This window comes from Podarcis erhardii (genome assembly GCF_964252035.2).
Source record: "Podarcis erhardii genome assembly, chromosome: 2".
NCBI lineage: Eukaryota > Metazoa > Chordata > Lepidosauria > Squamata > Lacertidae > Podarcis > Podarcis erhardii.
Genome location: NC_138498.1, coordinates 106,302,801 through 106,330,658, shown reverse-complemented (window position 1 = coordinate 106,330,658; position 27,858 = coordinate 106,302,801). Strand labels below are relative to the sequence as shown.

General features: G+C 43.7%; 2 protein-coding genes across 2 annotated transcripts in view; one reads left to right on the top strand and one right to left on the bottom strand.

Annotated features, from left to right (window-relative positions):
- P4HTM (prolyl 4-hydroxylase, transmembrane) overlaps positions 1 to 27,858 on the bottom strand; it is a 30,434-nt gene that overhangs the window by 1,067 nt on the left and 1,509 nt on the right. The window contains exons 2-7 of the mRNA XM_081853422.1: positions 26,668 to 26,749; positions 13,176 to 13,366; positions 12,517 to 12,613; positions 3,612 to 3,774; positions 1,962 to 2,147; positions 1,168 to 1,258 (exon numbers count right to left, since the gene is read on the bottom strand). Of these exons, the coding sequence (XP_081709548.1) occupies positions 1,168 to 1,258; positions 1,962 to 2,147; positions 3,612 to 3,774; positions 12,517 to 12,613; positions 13,176 to 13,366; positions 26,668 to 26,749 (810 nt within the window). The remainder of the gene's footprint in view (positions 1 to 1,167; positions 1,259 to 1,961; positions 2,148 to 3,611; positions 3,775 to 12,516; positions 12,614 to 13,175; positions 13,367 to 26,667; positions 26,750 to 27,858) is intronic.
- On the top strand, positions 17,747 to 24,835 carry LOC309337327 (secreted frizzled-related protein 5-like; the record flags this gene model as incomplete). Its single annotated transcript, XM_081854104.1, has 4 exons — positions 17,747 to 18,090; positions 21,376 to 21,545; positions 22,327 to 22,416; positions 24,236 to 24,835. The coding sequence occupies 4 exons, from the start codon at positions 17,747 to 17,749 to the stop codon at positions 24,550 to 24,552; spliced, it is 921 nt and encodes a 306-aa protein (XP_081710230.1). The 3' UTR covers positions 24,553 to 24,835.

Here is a 27,858-nt window from a genome sequence, read left to right as displayed (position 1 = left end):
ATGCCATATAATAAGCTGCAATTGTTCTAGAAACAAAATGCTGTTAACTGAATGTTGAGAGGAAGTGATTTCCTTGTAACAGGGGTGTTATCTTGAATAAAACCATGTGGATCCCTACCCACCTACAACATATTAGTACAGCACAATTATTGTGCCATGAACTGACACAACCTGGAGGCATCCTTGGACTTCCCTTATCAGACTAAACACTTCCAATAATCTTGAATTAACTAAAAAGGTACCTTATATCTATAGCAGAGCTTTCCAAACTGTTCATGTTGGTGACACACTTTTCAGACATGCATCATTTCACAACACAATAATTCAGTTTTACATCATTTTGCGACATAGTAATTCAGTTTTAATAGCAAACCGGAAGTTAAACTAACCCCTTTCCAGCCCGGGAATGAGCGTGGGGAGCGTTCACGTGACATGCCTACACATTGCAGCCGACACACTAATGTGTCACGACACACAGTTTGGAAAGCTCTGATCTATATCTATGAGCAATGCTACAAATATACCATAAAACCATTAAAACAGCAGCAAAAGTGCAACAAGCATTGTAGTATCAGAAAGACAGGATCCAATTTAACGATCAGGGGAAACCAGGACTGGGGAAACATCTTTAAAAGATGTCTGAAGCAGGTAACTGCTGGTGTTTCCTATATGGTATCAGGGAGAGCATTGCAAAAAACAGGGGCAACAGCAGAAGATGCCCCTGTAACACATTCACTGACAAAAGGTCTGCAGATTACCATACTTTTCCATGTATAAGACTAGGCTTTTTTCTTTAGAAATGATGCTAAAAAGTGGGGGTCGTCTTATACATGGGTAGTGCATAGGGTGGATGTTTGATTGGTTGCTGCTGCGGCTGTCAGCGACTATTAGGCGTGTTATTGGTTGCTGTGTCAAGGGCTGGTGTTGATTGGCTGATGCTGCGGCAACTGGGCAATCCTCCCCCAAAAAGCTCAACAACGCTGAGCCATCTCCCCCCATTTTCTTAAATTTGAGTCCCAGAAAATAGGGGGCGTTTTTTACATGGGGGCGTCTTATACATGGAAAAGTATAGTTTCTCAGCCATCTACCAGGTGTTCATGTTTAACACAAGTACTCAAAGAAAACAGAGAAAAACAGAAAAACAGGCCAAAAAGGACAGAACCTTACCAGCTCTTCATAGGTCCTATTGTCAGCTATCGGAAAAGTGGTCTCTCCTCCTCCGGTCACGTTATTTAGGTAGAACAGAACTGTCACATAGCTGTGAAAGGCAGGGGCCATTAGCACAGGTTAGGCTTCAAAGTTATTGAAATTGCTTAGCCTTCCCCTTCAGGTTTGCAATGCAACAGTAAAATACTATGCACCATCTACTTGGAAGTTACGATTTCGTGCCCATCTACTCACAAGTTAATCCCCCATTTTTGTGACCTAGCCTGCAATCCTATATGAATTCAGTGGGACTGACATCCCATAATTCCTACATCAGTTTCTCGGGTCAGAAAGTAAAAACATGCTCTGTTCTGTGCCCCCACCCTGAGCAAATGTATACAACAAACAGCAAAGCAACTGAGGTTACAGAAAAACAAACCTCAGGTTTAGAGCAGAACCATGGTTATAGCTATAGACTCAAATAATACTGTCACAGGCAGAGTAGGACTCAGAGAAATTTTGCCCCTGCCTATCGCCAACAGTCTTCAGGTGCATAAAAAGCCTCCACATAGAGAAGCATGATGTTCTGGAGGAATAGCTGACTGAGCATTCCTCTTCATTAACTTATAACTGGAAAGCACACATGCATGCTGTGTTCTTTGACCTCTCCATGGTTAAGGGAGGCCAGCTGATTTGCATTTGAATGTTTATGTCCCTAAAAACATGATGGAGTCTCTGTTTCAGAACAAAACATGGAGTAACAGGGAAAGCACAGATTACAGACGGTTAGTTTCCTCTTCAGGCTCTAGACTAACCGGCACGAGGTCTCGAATGGAGCCGTTTCATTGGCAATCAGTTTGGTGTGACTGCAGGCAGTCTCAGGGAACACCGGTCCACTGTCCATGTGGGCATGGTAGTGCCCGCCTTGGTCGTATCGCACTACCTGCAGGGGTTCACTGTGCTCCACAATCTCAGAGGGCAGACGGGTTAAGTGAATCACCCTAAAGGAAGAGAAGCAGAGACATGCCCATTGAACTATTAAACTATACTTGCTACTGAACCAATGTCCCCACATGCCACTGTCATCCCCTTTGCCCTGGGATAGGGTACCTGTTCACACATTACACTGAACGTAGGTATAAGCTGTCTCCACACATGTAAGTGTAAGAGTGTGCGTTTGTGGGTTTGTACAGCTGTCACTGTGCACTTAAGTACACAGACTGTATACGTGTTGAATGTTACTAACGGTACAAATGCACAGCTCAACACAGATCATACACTTGTTGAATGTAACATGTGAACACCTCTAGGGAAAGAAAGGTTTTAATCGACAAGTTCAAGATGGTAAGCAACTGACATTCACAGCAGCTATCTTAGTCAATGATATAGAATATAATTATGCTTTTTATTATGTTTTTATTATTGTGCTCCAAAAAATGTGTTCTTAACGTTGTACACTGCCCTGGGATCTTTTGATAAAGGGCAGTATATACATTAATCATCATCATCATATTTACATTTACTCCTCCTGTGGTGCGTGTGTGTGTGTAAACACACACACACAGATCTTTTCAATGTTTATTTACAAAACATAATTGGGATTCTTTTTTGTAAGAACTGCCAGTTGACAATGGATTTGATCACTTGTATGATCAAATGGAAGAGGAGCATCTTTCTGTTCTCTGTCACTTTTGAATGCAGAACACCCTGCCTCACAAATAAAGCAGCATGGAAGTTAACCTCAGGAAGGACAGTCACTTTCACTATCATCTAAGCATTTTTTTGCAAAAAAAAGCCAACAACAACCCAAAAAACAAAAGGAGCAGGTGCTTTCAGGTTGCCATCCTAAGCAGGCTTTCTAGGCAGTCTCAGTGAAGTCAGTGGGACTTACTTTAGCATAAGCATGCTTAGTTCTGTAGGAAGAGGGTTCTACTGGTGTTAGTGCCAATTTTCCTCTCATGGCAAATGCCTACTGGGCGGGGGTGGGGGTAGATTTTCACAGGAACTGCAGCACAGGAGTAAAGGGTTAAAACCTTTCCTGTGCACCAACGTCCTCCTACATTGGTTTATCTTAAAGTAAAGACAAGACCTGTTGAATGCACATACACATTTAACATACTGTCTAGCAGACTGGCGCTGAGCTGCCTCACTGCCTCACTTTGGCTTCATCACTGTGTGGTTACGAAGTCAGGGAATGAGATTTTTTAAAAAGCCTTTTCGAAGTGTAACTGAGCATTTTCAAGTTACTATGCCCTTATCAGTAATCACATTCTTTTAGCACCTTTAAAGGAGCCCATGTGTGTTTAAATTTTAAATGATAACTAAAAAACAGGCAATTTATAATACAGAAACACTTTTTAATCAGTTGAGAACTCTCTAATATAATAAAACCGAGCGGGATCCTACTATGGCTGCAAGGAGTGGCGAACCTCTTTCTGTTTTAAATATCTGTGAGTCCCTCTTACCTTTGCTGTATGGAGCGCATGACGTGGTGGGCTCCCTCGCCTTGATACAGCCACGTGTGCTGGCTGTTCCGCACCAGGTCACTCATCTTCACTTTTTGGCTGCCCATATACTTGTGGAAATCCCGAATGTTCAGCTGCTTAAACTCCTCCAAACTCAGCACACCTAACGGAAGAATGAGAAGAAAGCACAGGCTTAGATTAGCCTCAACCAGAGCCAGGGCCTTCTCAACACTGGCTCCGGCCTGGTGGAACGCTCTGTCTCATGAGACCAGGGCCCTGCGGGATGTGATTTCTTTCCGCAAGGCCTGTAAGACAGAGTTGTTCCGCCTGGCCTTTGGCTTAGAATCAGGTTGATTCCCTCCCCCTCTTTCTTTTTCCTTTCTCCTGTGAAGAGGCTGCATCTTAATGTTTTAATGTTGTATTTTAATCTTGTTCTTTAAATTGTATTTTAATCAACTTGTTTTTATTATTGGTTGTTAGCCACCCTTGGCTGGGGAGGGCGGGGTATAAATAAAATTTCTTCTTCTTCTTCTCCTTCTTCTCCTTCTTCTCCTTCTTCTTCTTCTTCTTCTTCTTCTTCTGTTGCAGAGCATTCAGGTATTTGTCAACATGCTGCAACGGTTGACGCCAAATCAGAGCCAACCTTCTAGCAACCACTACCATAATCTGCTTTGCCTTTAGCAGGAGGAAAGTATACCAGTTTGGATATGTGTCACACATATGACACCTTTTAAATGATAGCTGATGCACCACAGAAGCCACGGGGAAGCTCTCATGAGGGGGCAATAACTATTTCTGACTGGGGGGGGGGGGAACAGGTGCCTTAGCAAAGACGTTATGACACCAGAAGAAAAAAGAAGCCAAGTGAAAAACTAAAGCCAACAACTTGAGGGGGGAAATAAGACAAAACCCCACCAAAGAAAAAGATTCCTGCTGCTGCTGTCACAGCAGTCGGCAGATAACTGAGTGGAAGGGCTTTTCCCCTTCCCCTTGGAAAGTGACAACACAACCATGACTTTTTAGCTGAGGGGAGCCAGAGTGCCTATTTCCCAGCTAGAGGTCTAGAAGGTTCTGAATGGCAGTTTAGTTAGGCATTGCTTGACTGCAGAAAGACCACTGAAGGGGAAGACTGCCCTTCCAAATGAAGAGGCTGGCACCTAGTTCACAGCTTCCAGGTTACAAATACTATGGGTGAGCACTGAGGGACCAAAAACACAACTGAAGATCAGCAGTGCATGCCCAGGAATCATTTGCATTATGACTGCTCCCAAAATCACGACGACACCAAGACGTACACATAAGGCACTGAACCATGCTGGCTCTCCATTGCGTATTGCAAGGTAATGGAACTAAGCCATGCTTCTGACATGAAAAATATATGAAGGACAGAAAAGGTTTGCCTGTTCCAATGTTCGCTTGTGGTACCTCTGAAAATATATTTTAAAACTGGCAAAACACTCATTTGGGAAAACTGTATGCCAATACTTGAATTTAAAATGGCACGTGGTCCAAAGGAATTTTCTTTCTTTCTTTCTTTCTTTCTTTCTTTCTTTCTTTCTTTCTTTCTGTCTTTCTGTCTTTCTGTCTTTCTGTCTTTCTGTCTTTCTGTCTTTCTGTCTTTCTGTCTGATAGTCCTTGTGATTTTTTTTTTAAGATAATTTTTATTAGTTTCCAAAACATAAGACAGAAAACAAGAAAAGAAAAGAGAAACACAGAAAAATAAATAAAATGTGACTTCCCCATACCTCCCCTTCACTGCATCCTTGTTTTGCAATTTTTTAGCAACCCTTCAGTCAATTTTTTCATTTAACTTTTTTGGATTTTCTCAACTTAAACGATTACAGCTGTAATTCTCTGTTTCTTACCCCTTGACATCTTAACAATTCAAAATTTTACAACAGTTCTTAAGATATACTTTAAATTTTTCCCAATCCTCCTCCACTGCCTCCTTCCTCTGGTCTCGGATTCTGCCGGTCATCTCTGCCAGTCCCATAAATTCGGTCACCTTCATCTGCCATTCTTCCAGAGTGGGTAGTTCTTGCATCTTCCAATACTTTGCCAAAAGAATTCTTGCTGCTGTAGTTGCATACATAAAGAATATTCTATCCTTCTTTGGTACCAATTGGCCGACCATGCCCAAGAGGAAAGCCTCCGGTTTCTTTACAAATGTCCACTTAAGGACTTTCTTAATTTCATTATAGATCATTTCCCAGTAGGCCTTGATCTTTGGGCAGGTCCACCAAAGGTGATAGAAGGTTCCTTCAGACTCATTACATTTCCAACAATTGTTATTGGGCAAATGGTAGATCTTTGCAAGCTTGACTGGGGTCATGTACCACCTATAGATCATTTTCATTATGTTTTCTTTCAAGGCACTACATGCCGTAAATTTAATGGTCCATAACTGTTCCCAGTCAGCAAACATAATATCATGACCAATATCTTGTGCCCATTTAATCATAGCTGATTTCACCGTTTCATCCTGAGTGTTCCATTTCAGCAACAAGTTATACATTCTAGACAAATGCGTAGTATTGGGTTCTAACAGTTCTGTTTCTAACTTCGACCTCTCCTTCTGGAATCCTACCTTCCTGTCTAGCTTAAATACTTCATTTATCTGATGGTAATGTAACCAATCTCGAACTTTATGCTTCAGCTTATCATAACTCTTAAGTTTGAACTTTTCACCATCTTGTTCTAAAATTTCACAATATTTTGGCCAGTTGGTGTCCATATTAAGCCTTTTCACTGCCTTGGCTTCCATTGGTGACAACCACCTGGGGGTTTTACTTTCCAACAAATCTTTATATCGAATCCAAACATTATACAATGCCTTCCTGACAATATGATTTTTGAAGCCCTTATGAACCTTTACCTTGTCATACCATAAATACGCATGCCAACCAAAGTTATTATCATACCCTTCCAGATCCAAAATGTCTGTGTCCTCAAGAAGTAGCCATTGCTTCAGCCAGCAAAAAGCTGCTGCTTCATAATAGAGTTTTAAGTCTGGCAGGGCAAACCCCCCTCTATCTTTTGCATCTGTTAAAATCTTAAACTTTATTCTGGGCTTTTTGCCCTGCCAGACAAATTTGGAGATATCTTTCTGCCACCTCTTGAAACACTCCATCCTGTCCATAATCTGTAATGTCTGAAATAAAAACAACATCCTCGGCAATACGTTCATCTTGATAACAGCAATTCGGCCTAACAAGGAAAATCTCAGCCTAGACCATATATCTAGGTCTTTCTTCACTTCTGTCCAACATTTTTCATAGTTATCTTTAAATAGGTTAACATTCTTAGATGTTAGATTCACCCCCAGGTATTTCACTTTTTTCGTTATTTCCAAACCAGTTTCACTCTGAAATCTATCTTTTTCTTTCATTGTTAAGTTTTTTTCCAGCACTTTTGTTTTTTGTTTATTCAATTTAAATCCTGCCACTTGACCAAATATCTCAATTAACTCTAACACTCTTTTGGTGCTAGCCTCTGGCTGTTGCAATGTTAACACTAAGTCATCTGCAAATGCCCTTAATTTGTAATGTTTTGCTCCGACCTGTATTCCTTTAACCAGCTGGTCCCTTCTAATCATATTTAACAAAACCTCCAGGACTGATATAAAGAGTAGAGGGGATATTGGGCATCCCTGTCGTGTACCTTTTTCTATGGGGATTTCATCCATCACAACACTGTTTACAATTAATTTAGCTTTCTGTTCAGAGTATATCGCACTTATACCATTTTCAAAACCTTGGCCTACCCCCATCCCTTGGAGATTCTTCTTCATAAAACTCCAACAGATATTGTCAAAGGCTTTCTCCGCATCCACAAAGATCAGTACTGCTTTCCTATTAATGTCCACCTCCAATAATTCCAAAATATCTATAATGTTCCTCACATTACTTGACATGTGTCTCCCTGGGAGAAAGCCTGTTTGGTCCTTATGAATCTCCTCTGATAACACTCTCTTAAATCTTTTTGCTAAAATGTCTGCAAAAATTTTGTAATCCACATTCAATAATGATATAGGGCGGTAGTTCTTAACCTGGTTTTTCCCAGTCTCTGTCTTTGGTATAAGTGAGATGAATGCCTCTTTCCACGATTCGGGAGCTTTTTTCCCCTCTAAAATTTGGTTGCAGACTTCCTTCAGTGGTTGTATTAACCATTCCTTCAGTTCTTTATAGTATCTTGCAGTCAAACCATCTGGTCCTGGTGATTTCCCCAATTGCATATTCTGAATGGCACCCTCTATTTCTTGTTCTGTAATTTTCTCATTTAAGATCATTCTGTTCTGTTCAGAAATCTTTGGTAGTCCGTATTTTCCAACAAATTCTTTTATTTCTTGTTCGTTTACTGGCCCTTGTGCATATAGTTTCTTGAAGAAGCTTTGAAAACAGTTGCTTATTTCATTCGGTCTAGTAATAATTCTCCCATCTACTTCAAGAGATGTTACAGTGTTCAGTTTTTGTCTTTTTTTCAGTTGCCATGATAGCAGTTTCCCACATTTATCTGCCGAATCAAATGTCTTTTGTCTCATTTGCTTTATTTTCCATTCTATTTCTTGATTCATCAGTTCCATATATTGCGTCTGATAATACTTTATTTCTCTCAATATCTCTTGAGACTTTGGTTTAGATCTCAATTTCTTCTCTCCTTCCTTCATTTTTTCCAAATTTTTTTCTTCCCTCTGCTTTTGTCTTTTCCTCTTTATAGAATTCTGCTGAATTAGGAAACCGCGCATCACGGCCTTGCTTGCGTCCCATATTATTCTTTTCTCAACTTCTGTTCTTATGTTGATTTCAAAATAGTCTTTTAGTGCTTTTTGGGCCTTCTTATAAATTTCTTTATCTCTTAAGAGGGTGTCATTCATTCTCCACCTGAAGGTTCCAGCTGTTGTTAGTTTCATCTCCATCTTTACAGCATTATGGTCGGAGCAGGTTTTTGGGCAGATTTCTGTTTTTTTAACTCTTGGTGCCAAATTGCTAGAAATCCAAATTTGGTCAATTCTAGTCCATGTCATTTTTGCTTCGGAGAAAAAGGTTCCCTCTCTTTCTAAAGGGTTCCTTGTTCTCCAAATGTCTATAAGGTCCATGGTGTCAGTCATTTCAAAGAAGGTCTTTGGTAGTCTCCCATCCTTGGATATTACAAGTCTTTGTGCTTTATCCATATTTGTGGAGACAACTCCATTCATATCTCCCATCGATAGTCCTTGTGAGACTAGTGATCTTAAAAGTTTCCAATATTATCGCTCAGCTGATTGCTTCTGTCAGCCAAACAAGGAGAGAAGCAATTCTCAATCGTTCCCCCTTTCTGGTCAGCAGCCTCTCATACACTCCCCCAAATGTGCTCCTGGGGGACAGGGGACCCTTCAGAATGGATTGGGGAGGCAGGGGCTCACCACTGCTTGTTGTCCACTCAAGCAAAAGCTGCCAGTGTGCATAGAGACATGTGCTCTCCTGCTGGAGTGCAGGGCCTTGACGGTTTGCCTCTTTGCTGGTTTTCTCACTGTCTGTGACACACCAGGAGAAGGTGACTAGGTGAGAGAGCCAGCTAGCACAGGCTAGCATCATAGGTGGCTTCCTCAGTCACTCTGGTAGAGCTGCCCCTTTCCCTTCCCAGCGCACTGTGACTGAACACGTCCTGGATTAAGTAACTGTAATGAGCCATTGCATCCAAACCAGGAACTATGGTTATAGGGCTCAAAACAAACTGGGATCATAAATCCAGTTACAGATAGGTAGCCGTGTTGGTCTGCCATAGTCAAAACAAAATAAAAAAATTCCTTCCAGTAGCACCTTAAAGACCAACTAAGTTAGTTCTTGGTATGAGCTTTCATGTGCATGCACACTTCTTCAGATACACTGAAACAGAAGTCACCAGACCCTTCTATATAGTGAGAAGGTGGGGAGGGGTATTACTCAGAAGGGTGGTGGGAATGGGTGATTGGCAGATAGCTGTGATGAGCCTGTTGATGACTCTTAACGACTGCAATAGGTCTTACAGGAAAAAGCAATGGGTAAGAAGGTGAAAAATGGCTTTGTCATGTATAATGAGATAAGAATCCAATGTCTTTGTTCAGACCAGGTCTCTTCTCACTATATAGAAGGTTAAGAACAGTTTTTCACCTTCTCACCCCTTGCTTTTTCCTGTAAGACCTATTGCAGTCGTTAAGAGTCATCAACAGGCTCATCACAGCTATCTGCCAATCACCCATTCCCACCACCCTTCTGAGTAATACCCCTCCCCACCTTCTCACTATATAGAAGGGTCTGGTGACTTCTGTTTCAGTGTATCTGAAGAAGTGTGCATGCACACGAAAGCTCATACCAAGAACTAACTTAGTTGGTCTTTAAGGTGCTACTGGAAGGAATTTTTTTATTTTGTTCAGGATCATAAACCAACCAGGCTACTAGCCACAATGGCTGTTTTAGTTGGAGGCAGCATCCCTCTGAATGTCAGCTGCTGGGAATCACAAGTGGGCAGGCAGAGTGCTGCTGCACTCAGGTCCTGTTTTCAGATTTCTCACAGACATGTGGTTGGCCACTGTGCAAACAGGATGGAGGACGCAGATGGGGCATTGACCTCATCCAGAAGGCTCTTCTGATGTTCTTAAGTTTCTGGTTATTCTGAACCTGGTAACCATCGTTTCCTGGTTCAGATATAATAGGAAAATATGGCTAATCAATCTGTGTGTGTGTGTGTGTGTGTGTGTTTTCAACCACAGCACATGAAGAAGGGAGGCGAGAGAAGGGACTCTGCAAGGACTCTGTCACAAGACTTGTGCGTATCTTGGCATAATAAGCTAGATATCTGAATTGGTCCTATACTTCAGTACTGCAAGTTTGGCATTGGTGGTCCAAATGCTGTGCACACATGAGTAACTAAAATAGGAAACTGGCAAGTCTAACAATGAATGAGAAATACTGAAAGCTTCAAGTCTGGCTAACTAACTAACTACCATTGTATGTGCATAATAAATTGGAGGATCATATACAGGGAGCACCCAAATGCTTTCTCTGTGTACTGGGCAAACAAATATGCCTCTCTATGGAGTACTGGGGGCACAATAGATATTTCGGAGAAAAAGGGACATGATTAGAGGCTTAGATTACGGGACAGCAATGTAGGTTATAGCAGCCCTGCCCTTGAGCGCTGGAGTCCTACAGACACTTCCATGTTTCTGTTCTAGCCTCCTCCCCACCAGAAAGGCTAAAGGTTTTAAAAACAAGCATAAACCCCAATTTTGTTCTAGACACTAAACTCTAAGCAAATTGCCATGTACACACAAACACCAACAGAACAACAGTCCTAGTCTACACTTAATTCCCTTAAGCGAAGGGAATAGATTTGGGAGGAGAGGTCAGCTTAGGACAGCCGTGATCATCCTTTATTTCCAGTGCACGCACACATTTTCTACCCACTATTCCATCATCAGCTTCAGCCTTCCATGATCTATCACCACATCCAGGTTATGACCCTTGGCTTTCTTGCTGCCACGTTGCTTACAATGGAAACAGCAGCCCTCAGAAAGTGAGGACACCCTAGACGGGGCACCGAGACCTTAATTGAAGCTCTTTAGTTCAGTGGTGTTTACAGTGCTGAAAAAACCAAACAGTGCATCCTCCCTGGTCTCTGCCAAAGACGTCACAAGCCCAGAGGGCACCAGGGCAAGGGCTTACACACCGGATTTGGAGCCCCGTCCTCCATTCACCAAAGTGCTCTTTCCCACTCCAAAGCAACCTCTCCAGGACCGTGCAGATCATCAGGCAACCTGGCAGTGAGCGGGTGCACTCTGCCCGCTGACTTAATTTGATTAGGAAACGGAGAGGCGTTCAACTTGAAGGCACTCTAATTAGAGCAGGAGAGATCGCAGCGCACATCCGGGCAGCAGGAGGTCTGAAGAGGCCAGCGGGATGCTTGGAAGGCTCCTGGAACCACCGAACCACTAGCCTAAAGCCGAGGGGCTGGAGGGAAATCTGATGGAGAAAATTGACCTCTGCTTCCAACTGCCCAGCAAAAAGCAGACAAAAAGGCACTGTCTCAAAAGAGGGGACCTTCAGTGCTGGTGGAGTGCATGTTGAGAAGCATACTACATCTCCAGGCAACTCTTTTACTATTGAAACAAAACAAATATATGATTTTGTAGACAGACTGTACACATTACCGTTGCATTTATACCTTGCCCAGCCTGCCTCAGGCAATGCCTTCTCCCTCCATATGAAGCTTCTTTCTATTTGGGTGTGTTATGGGGCAGGGTGGCGCTGTGGGTTAAACCACAGAGCCTAGGACTTGCCGATCAGAAGGTCAGCGGTTCGAATCCCCACAACAGGGTGAGCTCCCGTTGCTTGGTCCCTGCTCCTGCCAACTTAGCAGTTCGAAAGCACATCCAAGTGCAAGTAGATAAATAGGTACCGCTCCAGCGGGAAGGTAAACGGCATTTCCGTGCGCTGCTCTGGTTTGCCAGAAGCGGCTTAGTCATGCTGGCCACATGACCTGGAAGCTGTACACCGGCTCCCTCAGCCAATAAAGTGAGATGAGCGCCGCAACCCCAGAGTCGGCCACGACTGGAGCTAATGGTCAGGGGTCCCTTGACCTTTACCTTTATGGGGCAGGGTGGAAAGATGCAGCCTTCTTGGTCGCAATTCCAATGACCCGGAATCCCTCTTCATGCAGAAACCAAAGCCCCGATCTGCATATGCCTATAATCATTTATTAATTTATATACTGCTTAGATGCCCAAACAGCTTCTAAGCGGCCTACAACTATACAATCAACACATCATTAAAATACACAGCAACACATCCATTGGGGCATTTAAGAATCCTTAATATACACAACAAAACAAACAAACAATTAGGACAGCTACAATGCACAGTCTATCAGAAGGCAGCATTAATCTCACCATTGCCATCTGGGTCTGCTTTCACGGCAGAGTACATCTCCCGGATACTCTCAGGCGTCATCCACCTGCCGTTTCCTAGACGGGTGTGTGTCAGTACCTGAAATTGCAAAGAGTTTGATTTCTTGGCAACTATGGATGAGAATGTAAAACTGAATCCAGTGTACACACACAAATACTGTACTTGGGAGAACTTGTTCTGTGTTGCAGGGTAGGTGGTTGAATGTCCAGGGGAAGCCCATGCTTGTTCCCATAGCACTTATACTATGGTCTAGCACTACATCTGGCCATATGTGGTGGGACAATAAAGTACTGGAGAATGGTAACGGCGCAGATAATTATTTTTTTCAGCATCATTTGGCAATCGATCCAGCTGTGTTCAATTAAATGTTGTTAAATGTTTAAGATGTATAAGTTTTATACATTCTAACAACTGTCCAGCTTTAATATTCAAAAACTTGGGAAAGTAACTGAAAACCAAGAAAGCTGGCAAAAAAATGACGGGAGCAAGAAGTTAACAGCGCATCTAAGAAACCTAAACAAACAAGAACAGATGCTGAAAAGCTGGGATTCAATGATATGACAGGTAAGAGTTTGCCAATAAGGAGAATAAATGTTAGGCGTTATGAATCAAGAATATCAACCCATCCTCTTCTCAATACCTCCTTGAGCTGCAGCTGTCCATCCTGGTTGTGGTCCAGTAGATTAAATATATCCATCTGGCTGATATCTATCATTTCGATTGCTTCCTCATAGTCGTCTGTGGGCAGAATCTGACTTTTCTGCAGCCCTTTCAGCTGAGCCAAGTGGATAATTAACTTGCATTCATCCTCACTCAGGAAGTCTGGAATTTCTACCAGGAGAGAAAAGTGAATTTGTTTATCAAAAGGTGAACACCAAAAAAGACAAGCGGCTTTCTTAACATTTTCGCATTGCAAGGGAAGAATATTAAAAAGAAACTAATACACATAATGGGACGCGGGTGGCGCTGTGGGTAAAAGCCTCAGCGCCTAGGGCTTGCCGATCGAAAGGTCGGCGGTTCGAATCCCCGCGGCGGGGTGCGCTCCCGCTGCTCGGTCCCAGCGCCTGCCAACCTAGCAGTTCGAAAGCACCCCCGGGTGCAAGTAGATAAATAGGGACCGCTTACCAGCGGGAAGGTAAACGGCGTTCCGTGTGCTGCGCTGGCTTGCCAGATGCAGCTTTGTCACGCTGGCCACGTGACCCGGAAGTGTCTCCGGACAGCGCTGGCCCCCGGCCTCTTGAGTGAGATGGGCGCACGAACCCCAGAGTCTGTCAAGACTGGCCCACATGGGCAGGGGTACCTTTACCTTTACCTTAATACACATATAATCACCATCTTTGATAGAATCGATGAAAAATTTAAAAACAGACACAGGGAACTAAACCATATGCTTGCCAAACCAAAAATGTTTTCAATTCATAGTGAGGATGCCTGCCTAAAGATTATTTCCCTGATTTGAACCTAGGAACTCTGCACATGAAATATAAGCTGTTCCAACTGGCTAGAGCCCCTCCTGGTATCTATGCTTTGGGCTGGAGAATATGACTGCTCCATGATGTGTCCAACTGCTTGCTGCTTGAGGAGATAGGGAAGAAAAGTGCTCTGTGGTGATTATACTGTCTGTGGGTTTGGAGTCTCAACCTCTCTTGCCCCTAACACAATTGCTTTTGACCGAACATGTGAGTGGAGCTACATTTGCTTCTCCTGGTGGGGCTCAAACTTCCTTCTCCTGCTTCTTGCCCTACTGAGCGAGCCCCTGGAGGTGACTGCTGTCAATGTCTCCACTTGCTACGTGTGCTGCTCCTTCAGTTCATTGGCAAAAGTCTATTGTCCTTGTCCCAAGAGGGTTGCGTTCCCTCTCTGCAAGCCTCCTGCCCAGGGTGCTCTGTGGGCGGGTCTCAACACAAGGATGTCATAAAACCCAGAGATGTTATAAAACATTCTAATGGTCCGTTGACTGCAAATAAATGTCGATTGATAATGCAGGGATGGGGATCCTCAGGTCCAGGGTGGCCCACCAGGTCTGCCTGTCTAGCCCATGGGATTCCCCCAGGCCACACGCCCCTCTTCTCATTGCACACATCCCCAGCTGTGCTCAGCACCCTCCTCCAGGGCTCCGGCATGGCTGGATTGTGTCCTTGAACTCGGATGCCTTTTGCTTGCCTGGATGAAGGAAGGAGAGATAAGAGTGTGCACAGAACCTTCTAACTACAGTGGTACCTTGGGTTACAGACGCTTCAGGTTACAGACGCTTCGGGTTACAGACTCCGCTAACCAGAAATAGTACCTCAGGTTAAGAACTTTGCTTCAGGATGAGAACAGAAATTGGGCGGCAGCGGTGCAGCGGCAGCAGGAGGCCCCATTAGCTAAAGTGGTACCTCAGGTTAAGAACAGTTTCAGGTTAAGGACAGACCTCCAGAACGAATTAAGTTCTTAAACCGAGGTACAGTGGTGCCTCGCAAGACGAAAAGAATCCGTTCCACGAGTCTCTTCGTCTAGCGGTTTTTTCGTCTTGCGAAGCAAGCCCATTGACGGCTTAGCGGCTTAGCGCTTTTAGCGGCTTTTAGCGGATAAGCGGCTTAGCGGCTTAGAAAAAGGGGGGGGGGAGGAAAAAAAACCCGCAGGAACTCGCAAGACATTTTCGTCTTGCGAAGCAAGCCCATAGGAAATTCGTTTTGCGAAGCACCTCCAAAACGGAAAACTCTTTCGTCTAGCGAGTTTTCCGTCTTGCAAGGCATTCGTCTTGCAGGGCACCACTGTACCACTGTACTGTATGGCTGGAAGAATGCAACTTGCTGTACAGAGAACAGCCACATCCAGTGGTCTGCCCAGTGTTTTGCCTATGGCCATGTGCGTCATTGGCAAGCTGCTCCCACCCCACACATGAAGGAATGCAGCACCACGCTGGAAAAGGTTCGTCATCCCAGCCTTGCCTTATGCCCCCAAGCTGTTGTTGTAAGCAGCACGAGAGGACTCAGACTCCTCTCTAGAAGTGATGCCTGGGACTGGCAGTGGAAAGGGCTGCTGCTGCTGCCTGAGTCACGGGGCTGGTGGATGATGGGTGCTGCACTGTGGGTGGTATTCAGCTATGTTTTACTCAGAGAGAACCACTGAAATTAATGAACATGCATTAATTAGGTGCATTAATTTCAAAAGGTCTGGGGGAAACGTCCACTGAATTCCACTCCGTAATGCAGGAGTATGTGCAGGGGTTCTCTGGCTCTCCCCCTGTGTAGGCAGCATGTGGGCATCATCTCTAGCTCACTGATGAACAGTGTTTCCAAGAACACTGGGGGCTGGCTTGGAATTTTAAAGCCATTTTTGGATATCCTATGTTTTGTATTTTCCCCTCTCACACTGAGCAAGACACACCGCATGCTCCAAGAGGGGGGAGGTGGCATTTCTCTCCCCAACCCCCACCCCATGGTTGGCATATACAGAATTCCTCTGCCTGGTATTAAGATTTAAACAAGAGGCACTATTAAAATTTGGCACTTTTTATTGCTTTGCTGTTTTTATTTTGCCCATCCTCAAGACTATCACATGAAATGCATCTTAACCAAGGGTAGGCAACCTGTGGCCCACGGGGATCATTTAACCAGCCCACGAGCCACCCTTGATCTGAGCTGCCCGCTCAGCAAGTCCCCGCATGTTGCACTAAACCGGCGCCCCATGGTGCAGGGACTCACTTCTATGATGCCAGAAATTGCATCTGTTGAGACGCAGACGCCTGAAATTGCGGGCATGCTCACACGCGCGCACAATCCAGCCCACAGAGGGATCTCTGCTGGTGTGAACCGGCCCAGGCGAGGTAAACCTTGCTGACCCCTGATCTTAACTACAGTGGTACCTCGGGATGTGAACAGGATCCGTTCCGGAGCCCCATTCACATCCTGAACATAGCGTAAGACACGGCAGCGGGTCTGCGTGTGCGCGGGTCGCGTCTCACGACTTCCGCGCATGCGTGTGACGTCATTTTGACCGTCTGCACATGCGCGAGCGCCGAAACCCAGAAGTAACACACTCCATTACTTCCGGGTCACTGCGGAGCGCAACCCAAACACGCTCAACCTGAAGCGTATTTATCCCGAGGTGTGACTGTATTCCCACTTGGTGAGTGGGGCTTGCGGGTGGCAACTTCTGCAATTCCTTGATGGATGCAGAAATTGAACTCAGATCTAAACCAAGCATATTATCTCCTAATCTACATTCGAAGAAGTGAGATGCACAAGGATGAATTTTAACTAAGTTTGACTTGGGACAGAGCTAGGAAAGTTGAAAGACTGCTACCTACCTCATGGGAAACAGAAAAGCAGAGCGTGCAACTGGCTATGGCCACGTTAACCCTTAACAGAGAATGCTTTCTGTTACAAGGAGCGTGTAATCCTCTCCTCAGTTACCCCCAGCTATTAGTCAGAGTGGCATAAAACAAATTAACAATGAGCCAACACAACAAGCAATGCCCCCTAAGGCTCTAGGAGACCTACATTAAACTCCAATGAGATGACAATAAACGTTTTCGACAATTACCCAGGAATAGAGCTATCCACTCGTGTTTCACAGCAGCTCACTTCATGCCAAAATAAGAAGTACACCACCATCCACAATTAATTTCCTGTGGCATGGTTAGAAGATAAAAAAGTTTGCCAATTACATCCTGTGTGTAAACAATGACCCCCAATGTTAAAACTACCCACACTGGGGGGAAATGCCTCCAAAACAGCTAACAACCAGAATCCATGGGGCTAGCACTCCCCACCCCCTTGCCTCTTTAAACAATGGCTGGAGCTCAACAAATGTCTCTTAATTAACTTTGTGATTGCTTTGCCACAAAACACAATAGAGAGGGAAACAAGCGGTGTTTAGAAAATAATGACTAATCCCTGGGTAGGGGCAAGGGGGTGGGCCTGAGGGAGTCTCAAACAATGATTCAATCAGAACTCCAAGATATTGGTAGGGGGGAACCATTCAAGCTGATTTGACTGCCCTCATTTCAACACCTGCTAGCCTAAGCCAAAACCTCGGGAAAAAGGCAAACAATCGGGGGCCACTGGCAAAGAGAAGAAAAAAACACACCCAGTGACACGGGAGCTTAATGAGAATGCACGAATACAGGGGTGGCCTCTCTGCTATAATAAACCACAACCCGACCAGGAAACCCCTCAGTCTAGATTCCCCTTTGGGAAGGCAGAATTTTGCTGGGGAGGGGCAATGTTCGGAGAGATGAGGAAAACAGCACAGCACCACCATCCCATGATGCCGGGCACACAACAGCCGCTTCTTGTCCTTTTGGGTTATCTGCTAATCTGGGACTTCCCGGGGGGTTTTGGAAACTACAGAAGAAGCTCTTCCAGATGCACATTGATTCCAAGAAGCATGGCTTTGTGTTATGACATTGGGTACACCGAGATGAGACTCCCCAACCTGCTGGACCATGAGACTATGGCTGAAGCAATCCAGCAATCCACCAGCTGGCTGCCCTTGTTAGCCAGAGAGTGCCATCCGGATGCCAGGATCTTCCTCTGCTCCCTCTTTGCCCCAATCTGCCTGGACAGGTAAGGGCATTTCAGAGCTTACTGTGAAGTATAGTTTCATTTGCTCTTGTTCTATCTTGTCCCTCCACCCCAACCAGCTTCTGACCTTGAGATAGGAGCATGGACATCCCATCTCCCACAGCCCCAGTCCTGGATCTCCGTTTTGCCCTTTGCTTTATATGCTCTGGCTATTTTCACATATGCTGACTTAAATCAGTTTTGGCTTCAAGCAATCTGCAATGAGACTGTAAATGCAGTATTACCTACATTTGATACCTCTTCCACATTTGCAGTATTTGGCATAATAAGACATGGATAATGATAAGCGCATTTAAGCCTTGTGTAAAAATGCTTGTGTGTAATTTATATGTGGGACGGGAGTGGCGCTGTGGGTTAAACCACAGAGCCTAGGACTTGCCAATCAGAAGGTCAGCGGTTCGAATCCCCACGACGGGGTGAGCTCCAGTTGCTCGGTCCCTGCTCCTGCCAACCCAGCAGTTCGAAAGCACATCAAAGTGCAAGTAGATCAATAGGTACCGCTCCAGCGGGAAGGTAAACAGCATTTCCGTGTGCTGCTTTGGTTTGCCAGAAGTGGCTTAGTCATGCTGGCCACAGCCAATAAAGCGAGATGAGCGCCGCAACCCCAGAGTCGGTCACAACTGGACCTAATGGTCAGGGGTCCCTTTACCTTTAATTTATATGTAAACACTTCAGCCACTCTGTGAATACAGCCAGCAACTGTCTTGCTGATGACTCAGCTCCTCTCAAAATTACAGTGTGATTTGCAATCTGCTAACTCATTAAATCTAAGACAAGCACAAGACATTGCTGTCTGCTCTACAATAGCATACTACTTGAAGAATGCCCAAAGTGCAATTTGCACCAACATTTTTATTGTTTTGGCACCAAGACAAGACCGATCAGTTTGCCCAGGATTCGATCATTTAATTGATCAATCAATCAATCAAATCTGGAATGGTGTTAGATGAGCAAGCTTTTCTCACAAGAGAAAAATGTGTTTTGAAAAAAAACAGATTCCAAAGATCCATGCACACACAGCTGGAAATTCTGAAACCCTTCCAGTCATTGCAGACAACACTGAGCTAGATTTGTTTGTTAAGTAAGTAAGTAAGTAAGTAAGTAAGTAAGTAAGTAAGTAAGTAAAGGACTTAAAAGCCACCACTAAGGACACATTGCTCTCACAAGGTGGTGTACAAGAGATCCAAAACAAAACAACTTTATATAAAACCAGGATGGGGGGCATTTTTAGAAAGCGGTTTGCTCCTTTTAAAATGAGGAAAAGCAAGGATTTAAAACATAGTAAAAAAAAAAAATCTTAAGAGTTCTCTCAAAGGTAAACAAAGATGGGGATGTACCTATTTCCTGAGAGAGAGAATTCCATAAACGTGACGCCACCAGCAACTTTATGCATCTTACCAACAGGCCAAAGAGCAGGGCCTCAGGTGCTGATCCTTCAATTCAGAAATGCTTATACAGTTGTAGACGGACTGCCAGGCAGTGCACAGTGCTGAGCTATATGGATCAATGGTATGACTGGACATAAGGGTCAAGCACTATAGCAGCAAAACCAAGCTAAAACTCTGTAATACTTAATTGCTCTGTTTCTCTGCCTGCACGAGGATGATAGTCACAAAAGCTAGAACAATGTGCTCCTCTTTGGAAGAAAATGAAAATTTATCAACTCAGTAACAATACTGCATTGGAATAACATAACATAACATAACATAACATAACATAACATAACATAACATAACATAACATAACATAACATAACATAACATAACATAATGCATAATGCCAGAAGATAGGGGAAAGTATTATCTCCACCTACTATAGAATTTGGCTTCATCCTTCAATACACTAAGCAAGATGCTTGCTCCTTAAATTTCTAAGCTTGAGGGCATCTGATATGTCCCAAGTGTTTCCATTCAGTGCAATTTGGTACAAGGGTAATCACAATGGGGATCATGGGGATGGTCTACAAAACATATGGGGAACCTGAGTAACCCTTAACTCAAATCTCAGCATAGCTGATTGCTGTTAGTAAACAACAGAATGTTGCTATCAGAATGAACAACAATGATACCACATTGCAGTGGGTCAAGCAATCAATGCTAATTTTAGAAAATACAGGCAGGTAGCTGTGTCGGTCTGACGCAGTAAAAAAAAATATTAAAAATTGTCCAGTAGCACCTTAGAGACCAACTAAGTAGTTCTGGATATAAGCAAACAAAACTATTCAAGTCTTCAAATGATTTTGGAATCATGGAGTAAGATGGGGCCTGCTCCAATCTCTGCTCCATTATGCAGAACATCCAGAGCTAGAGCATCACCAAGAGGTGGCTGTCCAGCCTCTGCTTGAGAGCCTCCAGCAAGGGAGAACCCCTCCCCACCTGCTGTAGGTAACTGGATCCAGTGTTGGCCTACTGTTAATCATGAAGAAACTTATCCTAATGTTCAAACCTGTTTTATTAAAATGATGCTTTGCTCTCCGAAACAAACCCACCAAGGGTGACACTGAAATACCCTCTAACTAATGCAAACAATTTTGTTCTTGTTTTACTATAAACACAGGGAGGGTTGTGTTACCAACCTAGCTTCCCAAAGTCACACGTCACAGCTGGTAACTGAGAGGGAGAAGGGAAGGCAGTGGAGAGTTCAGTATGAGCGCAGTGGAAGAAGCATCAGACTGTCTCCACTGCTGCACTCACACTGCACTCTCTGTTGCTTCTCTGTCTCTAGTAAGTGGCAGCGACACAAGTGTCAGGAAGCCAGGTCAGCAACTCAGCCCTGCCTACGTTACTGCGGAAGTAGTGATGGTAAACAGAGACTAAGGCAGGATGGGGAACCTCTGGCTTGCCCTTAGCTGCTAGTGGTTGCTCTGGGGTAGTAGTAGTAGTAGTAGTAGTAGTAATAATAATAATAATAATAATAATAATAATAATAATAATAATAATTTATTTATTTATTTATTTATTTATTTATACCCCACCCATATGGCTGGGTTTTCCCAGCCACTCTGGGCGGCTTCCAACAAAATATTAAAATAAAATAGTCCTTCAGATATTAAAAGCTTCCCTAAACAGGGCTGCCTTCAGATGTCTTCTAAAAGTCTGGTACGTAGTTGTTTTTTTCCTTTGACATCTGGTGGGAGGGAGTTCCACAGGGCGGGTAGCTTAACAGGCACTGGGAATCATAGAATTGTAGACCTGGATGGCACCCCGAGGGTCTTCTCGTCCAACTTTGCTCACAAAGTTTTGAAATGAGTTCATTTTCTCTCTTTAGGCTCATCTACCCTTGCCAAAGTTTGTGCAAAGCTGTCAGGAATAGCTGTGCTCCAGTCATGGCTTGCTACGGCTACCCTTGGCCTGAAATCCTGAACTGTAACAAATTCCCTGAAGATCATGAGCTGTGCATCTCCTCAATCACTGATGAAAGTGCTCCAAGCAGGAGAAGTAAGGCTCTTTGCTGTTTGTACTTGTCATGGAACACATATACCCTGTCACAACCGCACAATCTGGACAGAAAACCACAAAGCTGGGAAGGTGGGAGGGTGTTTGAATTCTATGTGTTAAAGCTTAAGTTTGGCTTTTTCTCAATTCAGAGGAAGCCGTAAGAGCCAAAAAGCTTATGAAGTACCAACATCTTTTAATCAGGAAGCTGAGAAAAAAACCATTCAAAATCGTACTGAGGTTCTGAACATAGATTTTACAGTTAGAGCTGTAAAAGTAACCTCTGAAGTTAGTTCTTCGTAGCCTCCCCTATTACAAAGGCTCTTGACAGATACCTGAGGGAGGTTAATAATTACATCTATTTATTTTTTTAAAATATTGTGCCTATTTAAAGTTGAGAGATGAAGACTTACCCAAAGTCACACTAATTATTTCACATCAGAGTTGAACACGGTGTATGAAGCCACCAAGATAGCAAGCTACTGACCTATTTTCTAGAACAGGCAAAGGCAAACTCAGCCCTCCAGATGTTTTGAGACAACAATTCCCATCATCCCTGACCACTGGTCCTGTTAGCTAGGGATGATGGGAGCTGCAGTCCCAAAACATCTGAAGAACCGAGTTTGCCTATGTCTGTTCTAGAATCATAGAATGGCAAAGATGGAAGGGACCACAAGGGTCATCTAGTCCAACCCCTCAAAATCTGCAACCCTGAGTAGAGAACCCAAAATTCTCTGGGTTACATTAGGCTCAAACAAATTCTGTAACTTACTATGTGTTCCAGCAGTGCCCCAGGCCAGCTGCAGGGACTGTGAACTTGAAGAACCCAACTCTCCCAAGGAGATCCTGGAAAACCTTTGCACCAATGATTTTGGTGAGTAAACCACTGCTCTCTGCCTCTTAACCACTCGGTCTGAGAAAATAGTCCTCTAGTCTCAGAATACAAGTCCATTGGATCACCACATTTTCAGCTATAGAAGAAAGGGCAAAACTGGATGAGAGAACAAAGATCCATGACTGGTTCTCCTCTCTCGATAAATTTTGGCAAATACCAGTTGCTAGGGGAGAGGGGATTACAACAGTGGCAGCAGATGAGGGGGAGAATTAAGTCTCTGGCCTCATGTCACTTTCCTAATGCAAATGTGAACTCCTCACAAGCTAAAATTTTCTCCATTAGGGAGAAGCTATGGGAACAGGCAAGGGACGCGGGTGGTGCTGTGGGTTAAACCACAGAGCCTAGGACTTGCCGATTAGAAGGTTGGCGGTTCAAATCCCCGCAATGGGGTGAGCTCCCATTGCTCGGTCCCTGCTCCTGCCAACCTAGCAGTTCGAAAGCACGTCAAAGTGCAAGTAGATAAATAGGTACCACTCCGGCGGGAAGGTAAACGGTGTTTCCGTGCGCTGCTCTGGTTCGCCAGAAGCGGCTTAGTCATGCTGGCTACATGACCTGGAAGCTGTACGCCGGCTCCCTCGGCCAATAAAGAGAGATGAGCGCTGCAACTCCAGAGTCGGTCACGACTGGACCTAACGGTCAGGGGTCCCTTTACCTTTATGGGAACAGGCTGTGTACACACATATTTTATCTAATAGAAGAAATAGCAGCTGAAGGGGGAATTTCAATGGGAGCATGAGGTGGGGAGAGTTAGATCTCACATTATCACAATCTGAGCATGGATCACTCCCCCGATTCCTGACTTCTACTTGCTAAAATTTGAAGAAGTGGGGAGTATGATCTTGGATCTCTAGCGTGTTGTCTAGCACGGCTCTGAAATTTGCAGGAACTGTTTGGAAGTATGAGTTTCTTCATACTTGCTCAGACCTGTTCTCCACCTGCCCTCTGTCATTTGCACACACTATTCTCTTAAAGCAGAGTAGCCTGGTGGACTACAGCTTCCATCAGCTCAAGCCAACATAGTCAAGGATGATGGGAGCTGGAGTTTGGTAACATATTAAGGGCAACACACTGGCTACCCCTACCTTAAAGCTGTGGAGAAATGGCAAGCTGGTCAGAGGGAGTTACCTTTCTCCTTTATGCAGACTAAAGCAAAGGACAACCAGAAAACCATCACAAAATTAGCAGGCTCCTTAAATTTCAGCAGAACATCCACCTGCTTCCTATTAAAACATGAATATGAAAAGTTAAAGGTTGAAGTTAAAAGTGTGTTGTGGTAGTGTCTAGCACTATTTTAATACACAGAAAACATGGGGCGATCTTACATAGTGCTTTAAAAAAGCAAGCAAATTATCAAAGTATGTGTGTGAGAGAGACAGAGAGAGAGAAAGAGAAAGAGAGATGATGCTTGGACATCTTTGTTATCAGTGATCATCAGCTAAACTAATCTTCCTAAAATGAACTTGTTTTTGTAACAGAAACTGGGTAATAAATTCTGGAGATATGAGAATTTCACTGGACTAGAACCGTTGTCTAAGCTTGCTACACGAAGTGCGGAACAAAGGTGTACATCACCAGGAGTGGGGAACCTTTGGCTCTCCAGCGGTTGCTGAACTACAATTCCCATTATCCCTGGTCATTAGCCATGCTTGCTGGTGGGTCAAAAGTTTTCCACCCCTAGTGGAGGTTGCAAGACAGTAGATAGCATCCATTCTTTGCATCACAAAAACAGTGAGGAAGCAGCTAGTTACCTATTTTATTGGCAGTTTGATGTCTCTAGTCTAATGTGCATTTGTTCCAGCTGTGAAAATAAGGATTTCCAGGAAGAACAAGACCTCCACCATTGCTGACTTTGACCTTGACTCCAGGCTGGAAGTTCTGAAGCATGGCCCCCTTCTGAAGACTGAAACCCACTCCAAACTCCAGCAGTGGCTGAACTTAGATGCTACCTGTGTACACAACATTATGAGAGGCACAAACACAGGCGTCTATCTGATCTGTGGTGAGGTGCAGAATGACAAAGTTGTGGTGGTGAACAAGGCCTATGCATGGCACAAGAGGAACCGAAATCTACAGGCTGCTGTGCGGCGATGGAAACATTACAAGTGCCGGGCCTGAACTGCTTATAGCTCTGGTATGAAATGATAGAAAGATGCTCTCTTGTTTGTATCTGAAAGGTCTTCTTCAGCATACATGGAGCAGAGTTTAAAAAGTAATAGATATAGTCTACATAGTAAAAATCATACACCAATGCACCAAGAAAGTAGTTTTCAAACTGCTCTGAGGAGCCCTGGAGTTTCCTACAAGCCTAATTGGGGTTTCTCAATGAGAAAGTCAGTAATGGCTCACAAGCTTCTTTGAAAGACAGTTTGTCCACCATTGCAGATATTCTGCAGTGCTGGATTCTTTGCTGCATGGGAAGCACAGCAATGAGGAAACAAATCACAAGTATTTATAGTAATAGGCTGGTTTGTTCACTTCATCTCCTGCAAACCCACGTTCCTGGCCACTTCTTTCATCCATACCATGCAGGAATGGCTCACCTGGTGGAACCAGAGCTTCAACAATAACCTTGCGGCAGCAGTATTGCAATGGCTTCCTGCGAGAGCTGAAGTGGCAGCTAGGCTGGGGCTGAATGGGCATACGATTGGCTTTAGCAGTCTGCCTGCACAGCCCTGACCTTGCTGCTACCTCACCTCCTCCCACTACAGTGGTACCTCAGGTTAAGTACTTAATTCATTCTGGAGCTCCCTTCTTAACCTGAAACTGTTCTTAACCTGAAGCACCACTTTAGCTAATGGGGCCTCCTGCTGCTGCCGCACCGCCGGAGCCCGATTTCTGTTCTCATCCTGAAGCAAAGTTCTTAACCTGAAGCACTATTTCTGGGTTAGCGGAGTCTGTAACCTGAAGCATATGTAACCTGAAGTGTATGTAACCCGAGGTACCACTGTACTGCTAAGTGGCAAAGACTAGGCTGAGCTGCCATAGGCTACGCTACTGTGGCAGCTCCACCTGACCTGTCAAGCCGCTCCTGATTCCCCTTCATCTTCTACCCATCAGGCTTTTGCTGTCACCCATCCTTCCCTCACTCCAGGACATTTTATTTTGCAGTTTTACACAAAATATGTAAAAAAAACAAAAAACCCACACACTGCCTGAGGGACACCCTTGCGATCTGCAAGCTATGAATACTATGTATTTAGAAACTAATGACAGCAGTGTGTGTTCCTTAAAAATGCTGGTTGCATTAAAAGGATTTAACAAGAAAGTTGTTTAGTTTGTCATTAAGACTTTCCTTTGAAAAAACACAATTAACAACACGGGAATCTTTTACACAGATTTTTTAAAAACAAAAACCAAAGCAAAACCTGTGGCATATAACTGTGCTTGCTAGGAGCTCCTGCTTCAAGTTAAACGTGTGTTTCTGGAGTGCCTGTCATATTGCTGCTGGTTGTTTCTGAGCCTCAGGCAATGCTGAGGTTCAGAAACTACAAATTCCTCAGAAAATGCTGACAACAGCTGACAACAGCAAAGCTTCCAAGAGGAGGATGAAAAATGTATGTGTGTGTGTATTTTCTTGCTGGCTACAGAAATGATTGTTGACTATCAAGCTCAACTGCAATTTGTAATTAATACTATTCCCTGATGTAACCAGTTCAATCCAGTAAAGACTGATCTACAACTGGTGGAAATGGATTAGTCAGGCACCAATGTAAGAGGAGTCAAGCATGTGTCACACCACCGTTTTTTATCTTTGTACCCACCCCCACCCACCCACCCACTTTCTCTTAAGGAGCAAAGAAGGGAGGGGCAATGAGAACTGTGGAGTTTTTATGAAATTTCAGCTGTTGACACTGCATGAGAAAGAGGCAAAAATCTGCTCTTCTACACAGCGGTTAAAGGCAAAGGAATCTTGTCTTCTTTTGCACCTGGTTACTTTAGAGAGGGTAGGTGAAAGACCATAGTACATAGTAAAAAAAAATCAGTATCAGTTAGGGTTAAGAAATAGATCCTGGGTCTGAAAAATTAACAGACTACTGCTGTAAAGGATGTTCACATGTGCTCGGGAGCCACAGTAATAATTACTGTCATGAATGGGACAGAGTTTCTGTGCCCAAAGGCAACTAAAGATGAGGCAATAAGAAACCGCCAAACTTAGATATATGGTATATCTCATTCCCTCTTCTACCAATAGGTCATCTGGATATATCTCCAGTAGCCTCTTTTTCTTACCAAAAAGGAGTGGTTTCAAGCTGAGAGTTTTCATGACATGGATTTTGTTAGGAATCAGCTCCACCTTCTGTTTATGGCCCACCTTGAAAAGAAAGTAAAATAAATTATTTTTAACTGCTATACACCAAATATAGTTAGCTCCAGTATATTGTATCATTGGAGGCCTGTGGACAGTATCTTTACATACACAATGGCCTGCTAAATCATGACATGGCAAATTCTGAAATACAAAACATCACAAAGCTCATCTACATGGTTCAAAACTATATGAGATCAGCTACTAGCAAATACAGGATATAGTTCTAGGCTCAGTGTGGAAGCAGCACTCATGACAGAAGGTTTAGGGTTCTTCTGCATTATCACTTTTCTGCACAATAAATGCACAATTTACTCATCTGCAGTCACAGTGTGTGCACAAGAGAATAACACATCTTGCTAGCACTCAAAATTCATTAACTGCCACTCTGTTCCCTGGCATCTAACTGAAAATTTCACAAGGGGCTGCAAGAGAATGGTTACTGCTGACCCACCTGCATAGTTTTGACTACCATTTCTAAAAGTATTTTTTTAACTTTTACTTTTTAAATTACTGAAATTCTTTTGCTGTGCAAATTGAATATAGGAGCTTTATTTCTTTAAAGAGTGGATATTGGCAGCAAAATTAACCTCCATTGCAACAGCATAGGGAACGTGTCTATCTGTCAGTATTGTGTTAATTCTAGCTGCTGCTGATGCGTTTTGTTTTAAAAGGCAGGCAATTCCAATCTGGACCAAGGAACAGACAAAGTTGCAGCCTAATGAATTTACAATAAAGTCATATTGATGATGCTCATATTAGATCCTACTATACCACTCTAGAATTTAGTATACTGTGCTAAATTTTATTAGGCCAACCCAACATCAATACAGACCACATCAATCAGGCCAGTCTATAGTACATCACATTATGTACCAAGATGTCCCAATGTAGATCAATCCTAGCCATCACAAATAGACAAACTCAACCCACCGTTTAAGTACTTCTCTCAATAATGCACGACTGCTCAAATTATGTAAAGGCAAAGGCAATAAAAAGTTTTTAAAAATAAAATAACTACATTATAAAATAAAATACACTATGCCCATTATCCCTAAATGACTTGTGTGATGATGTCCCTTGAGACAGGAGGGGAGGGTAAGTAACAGGGATGG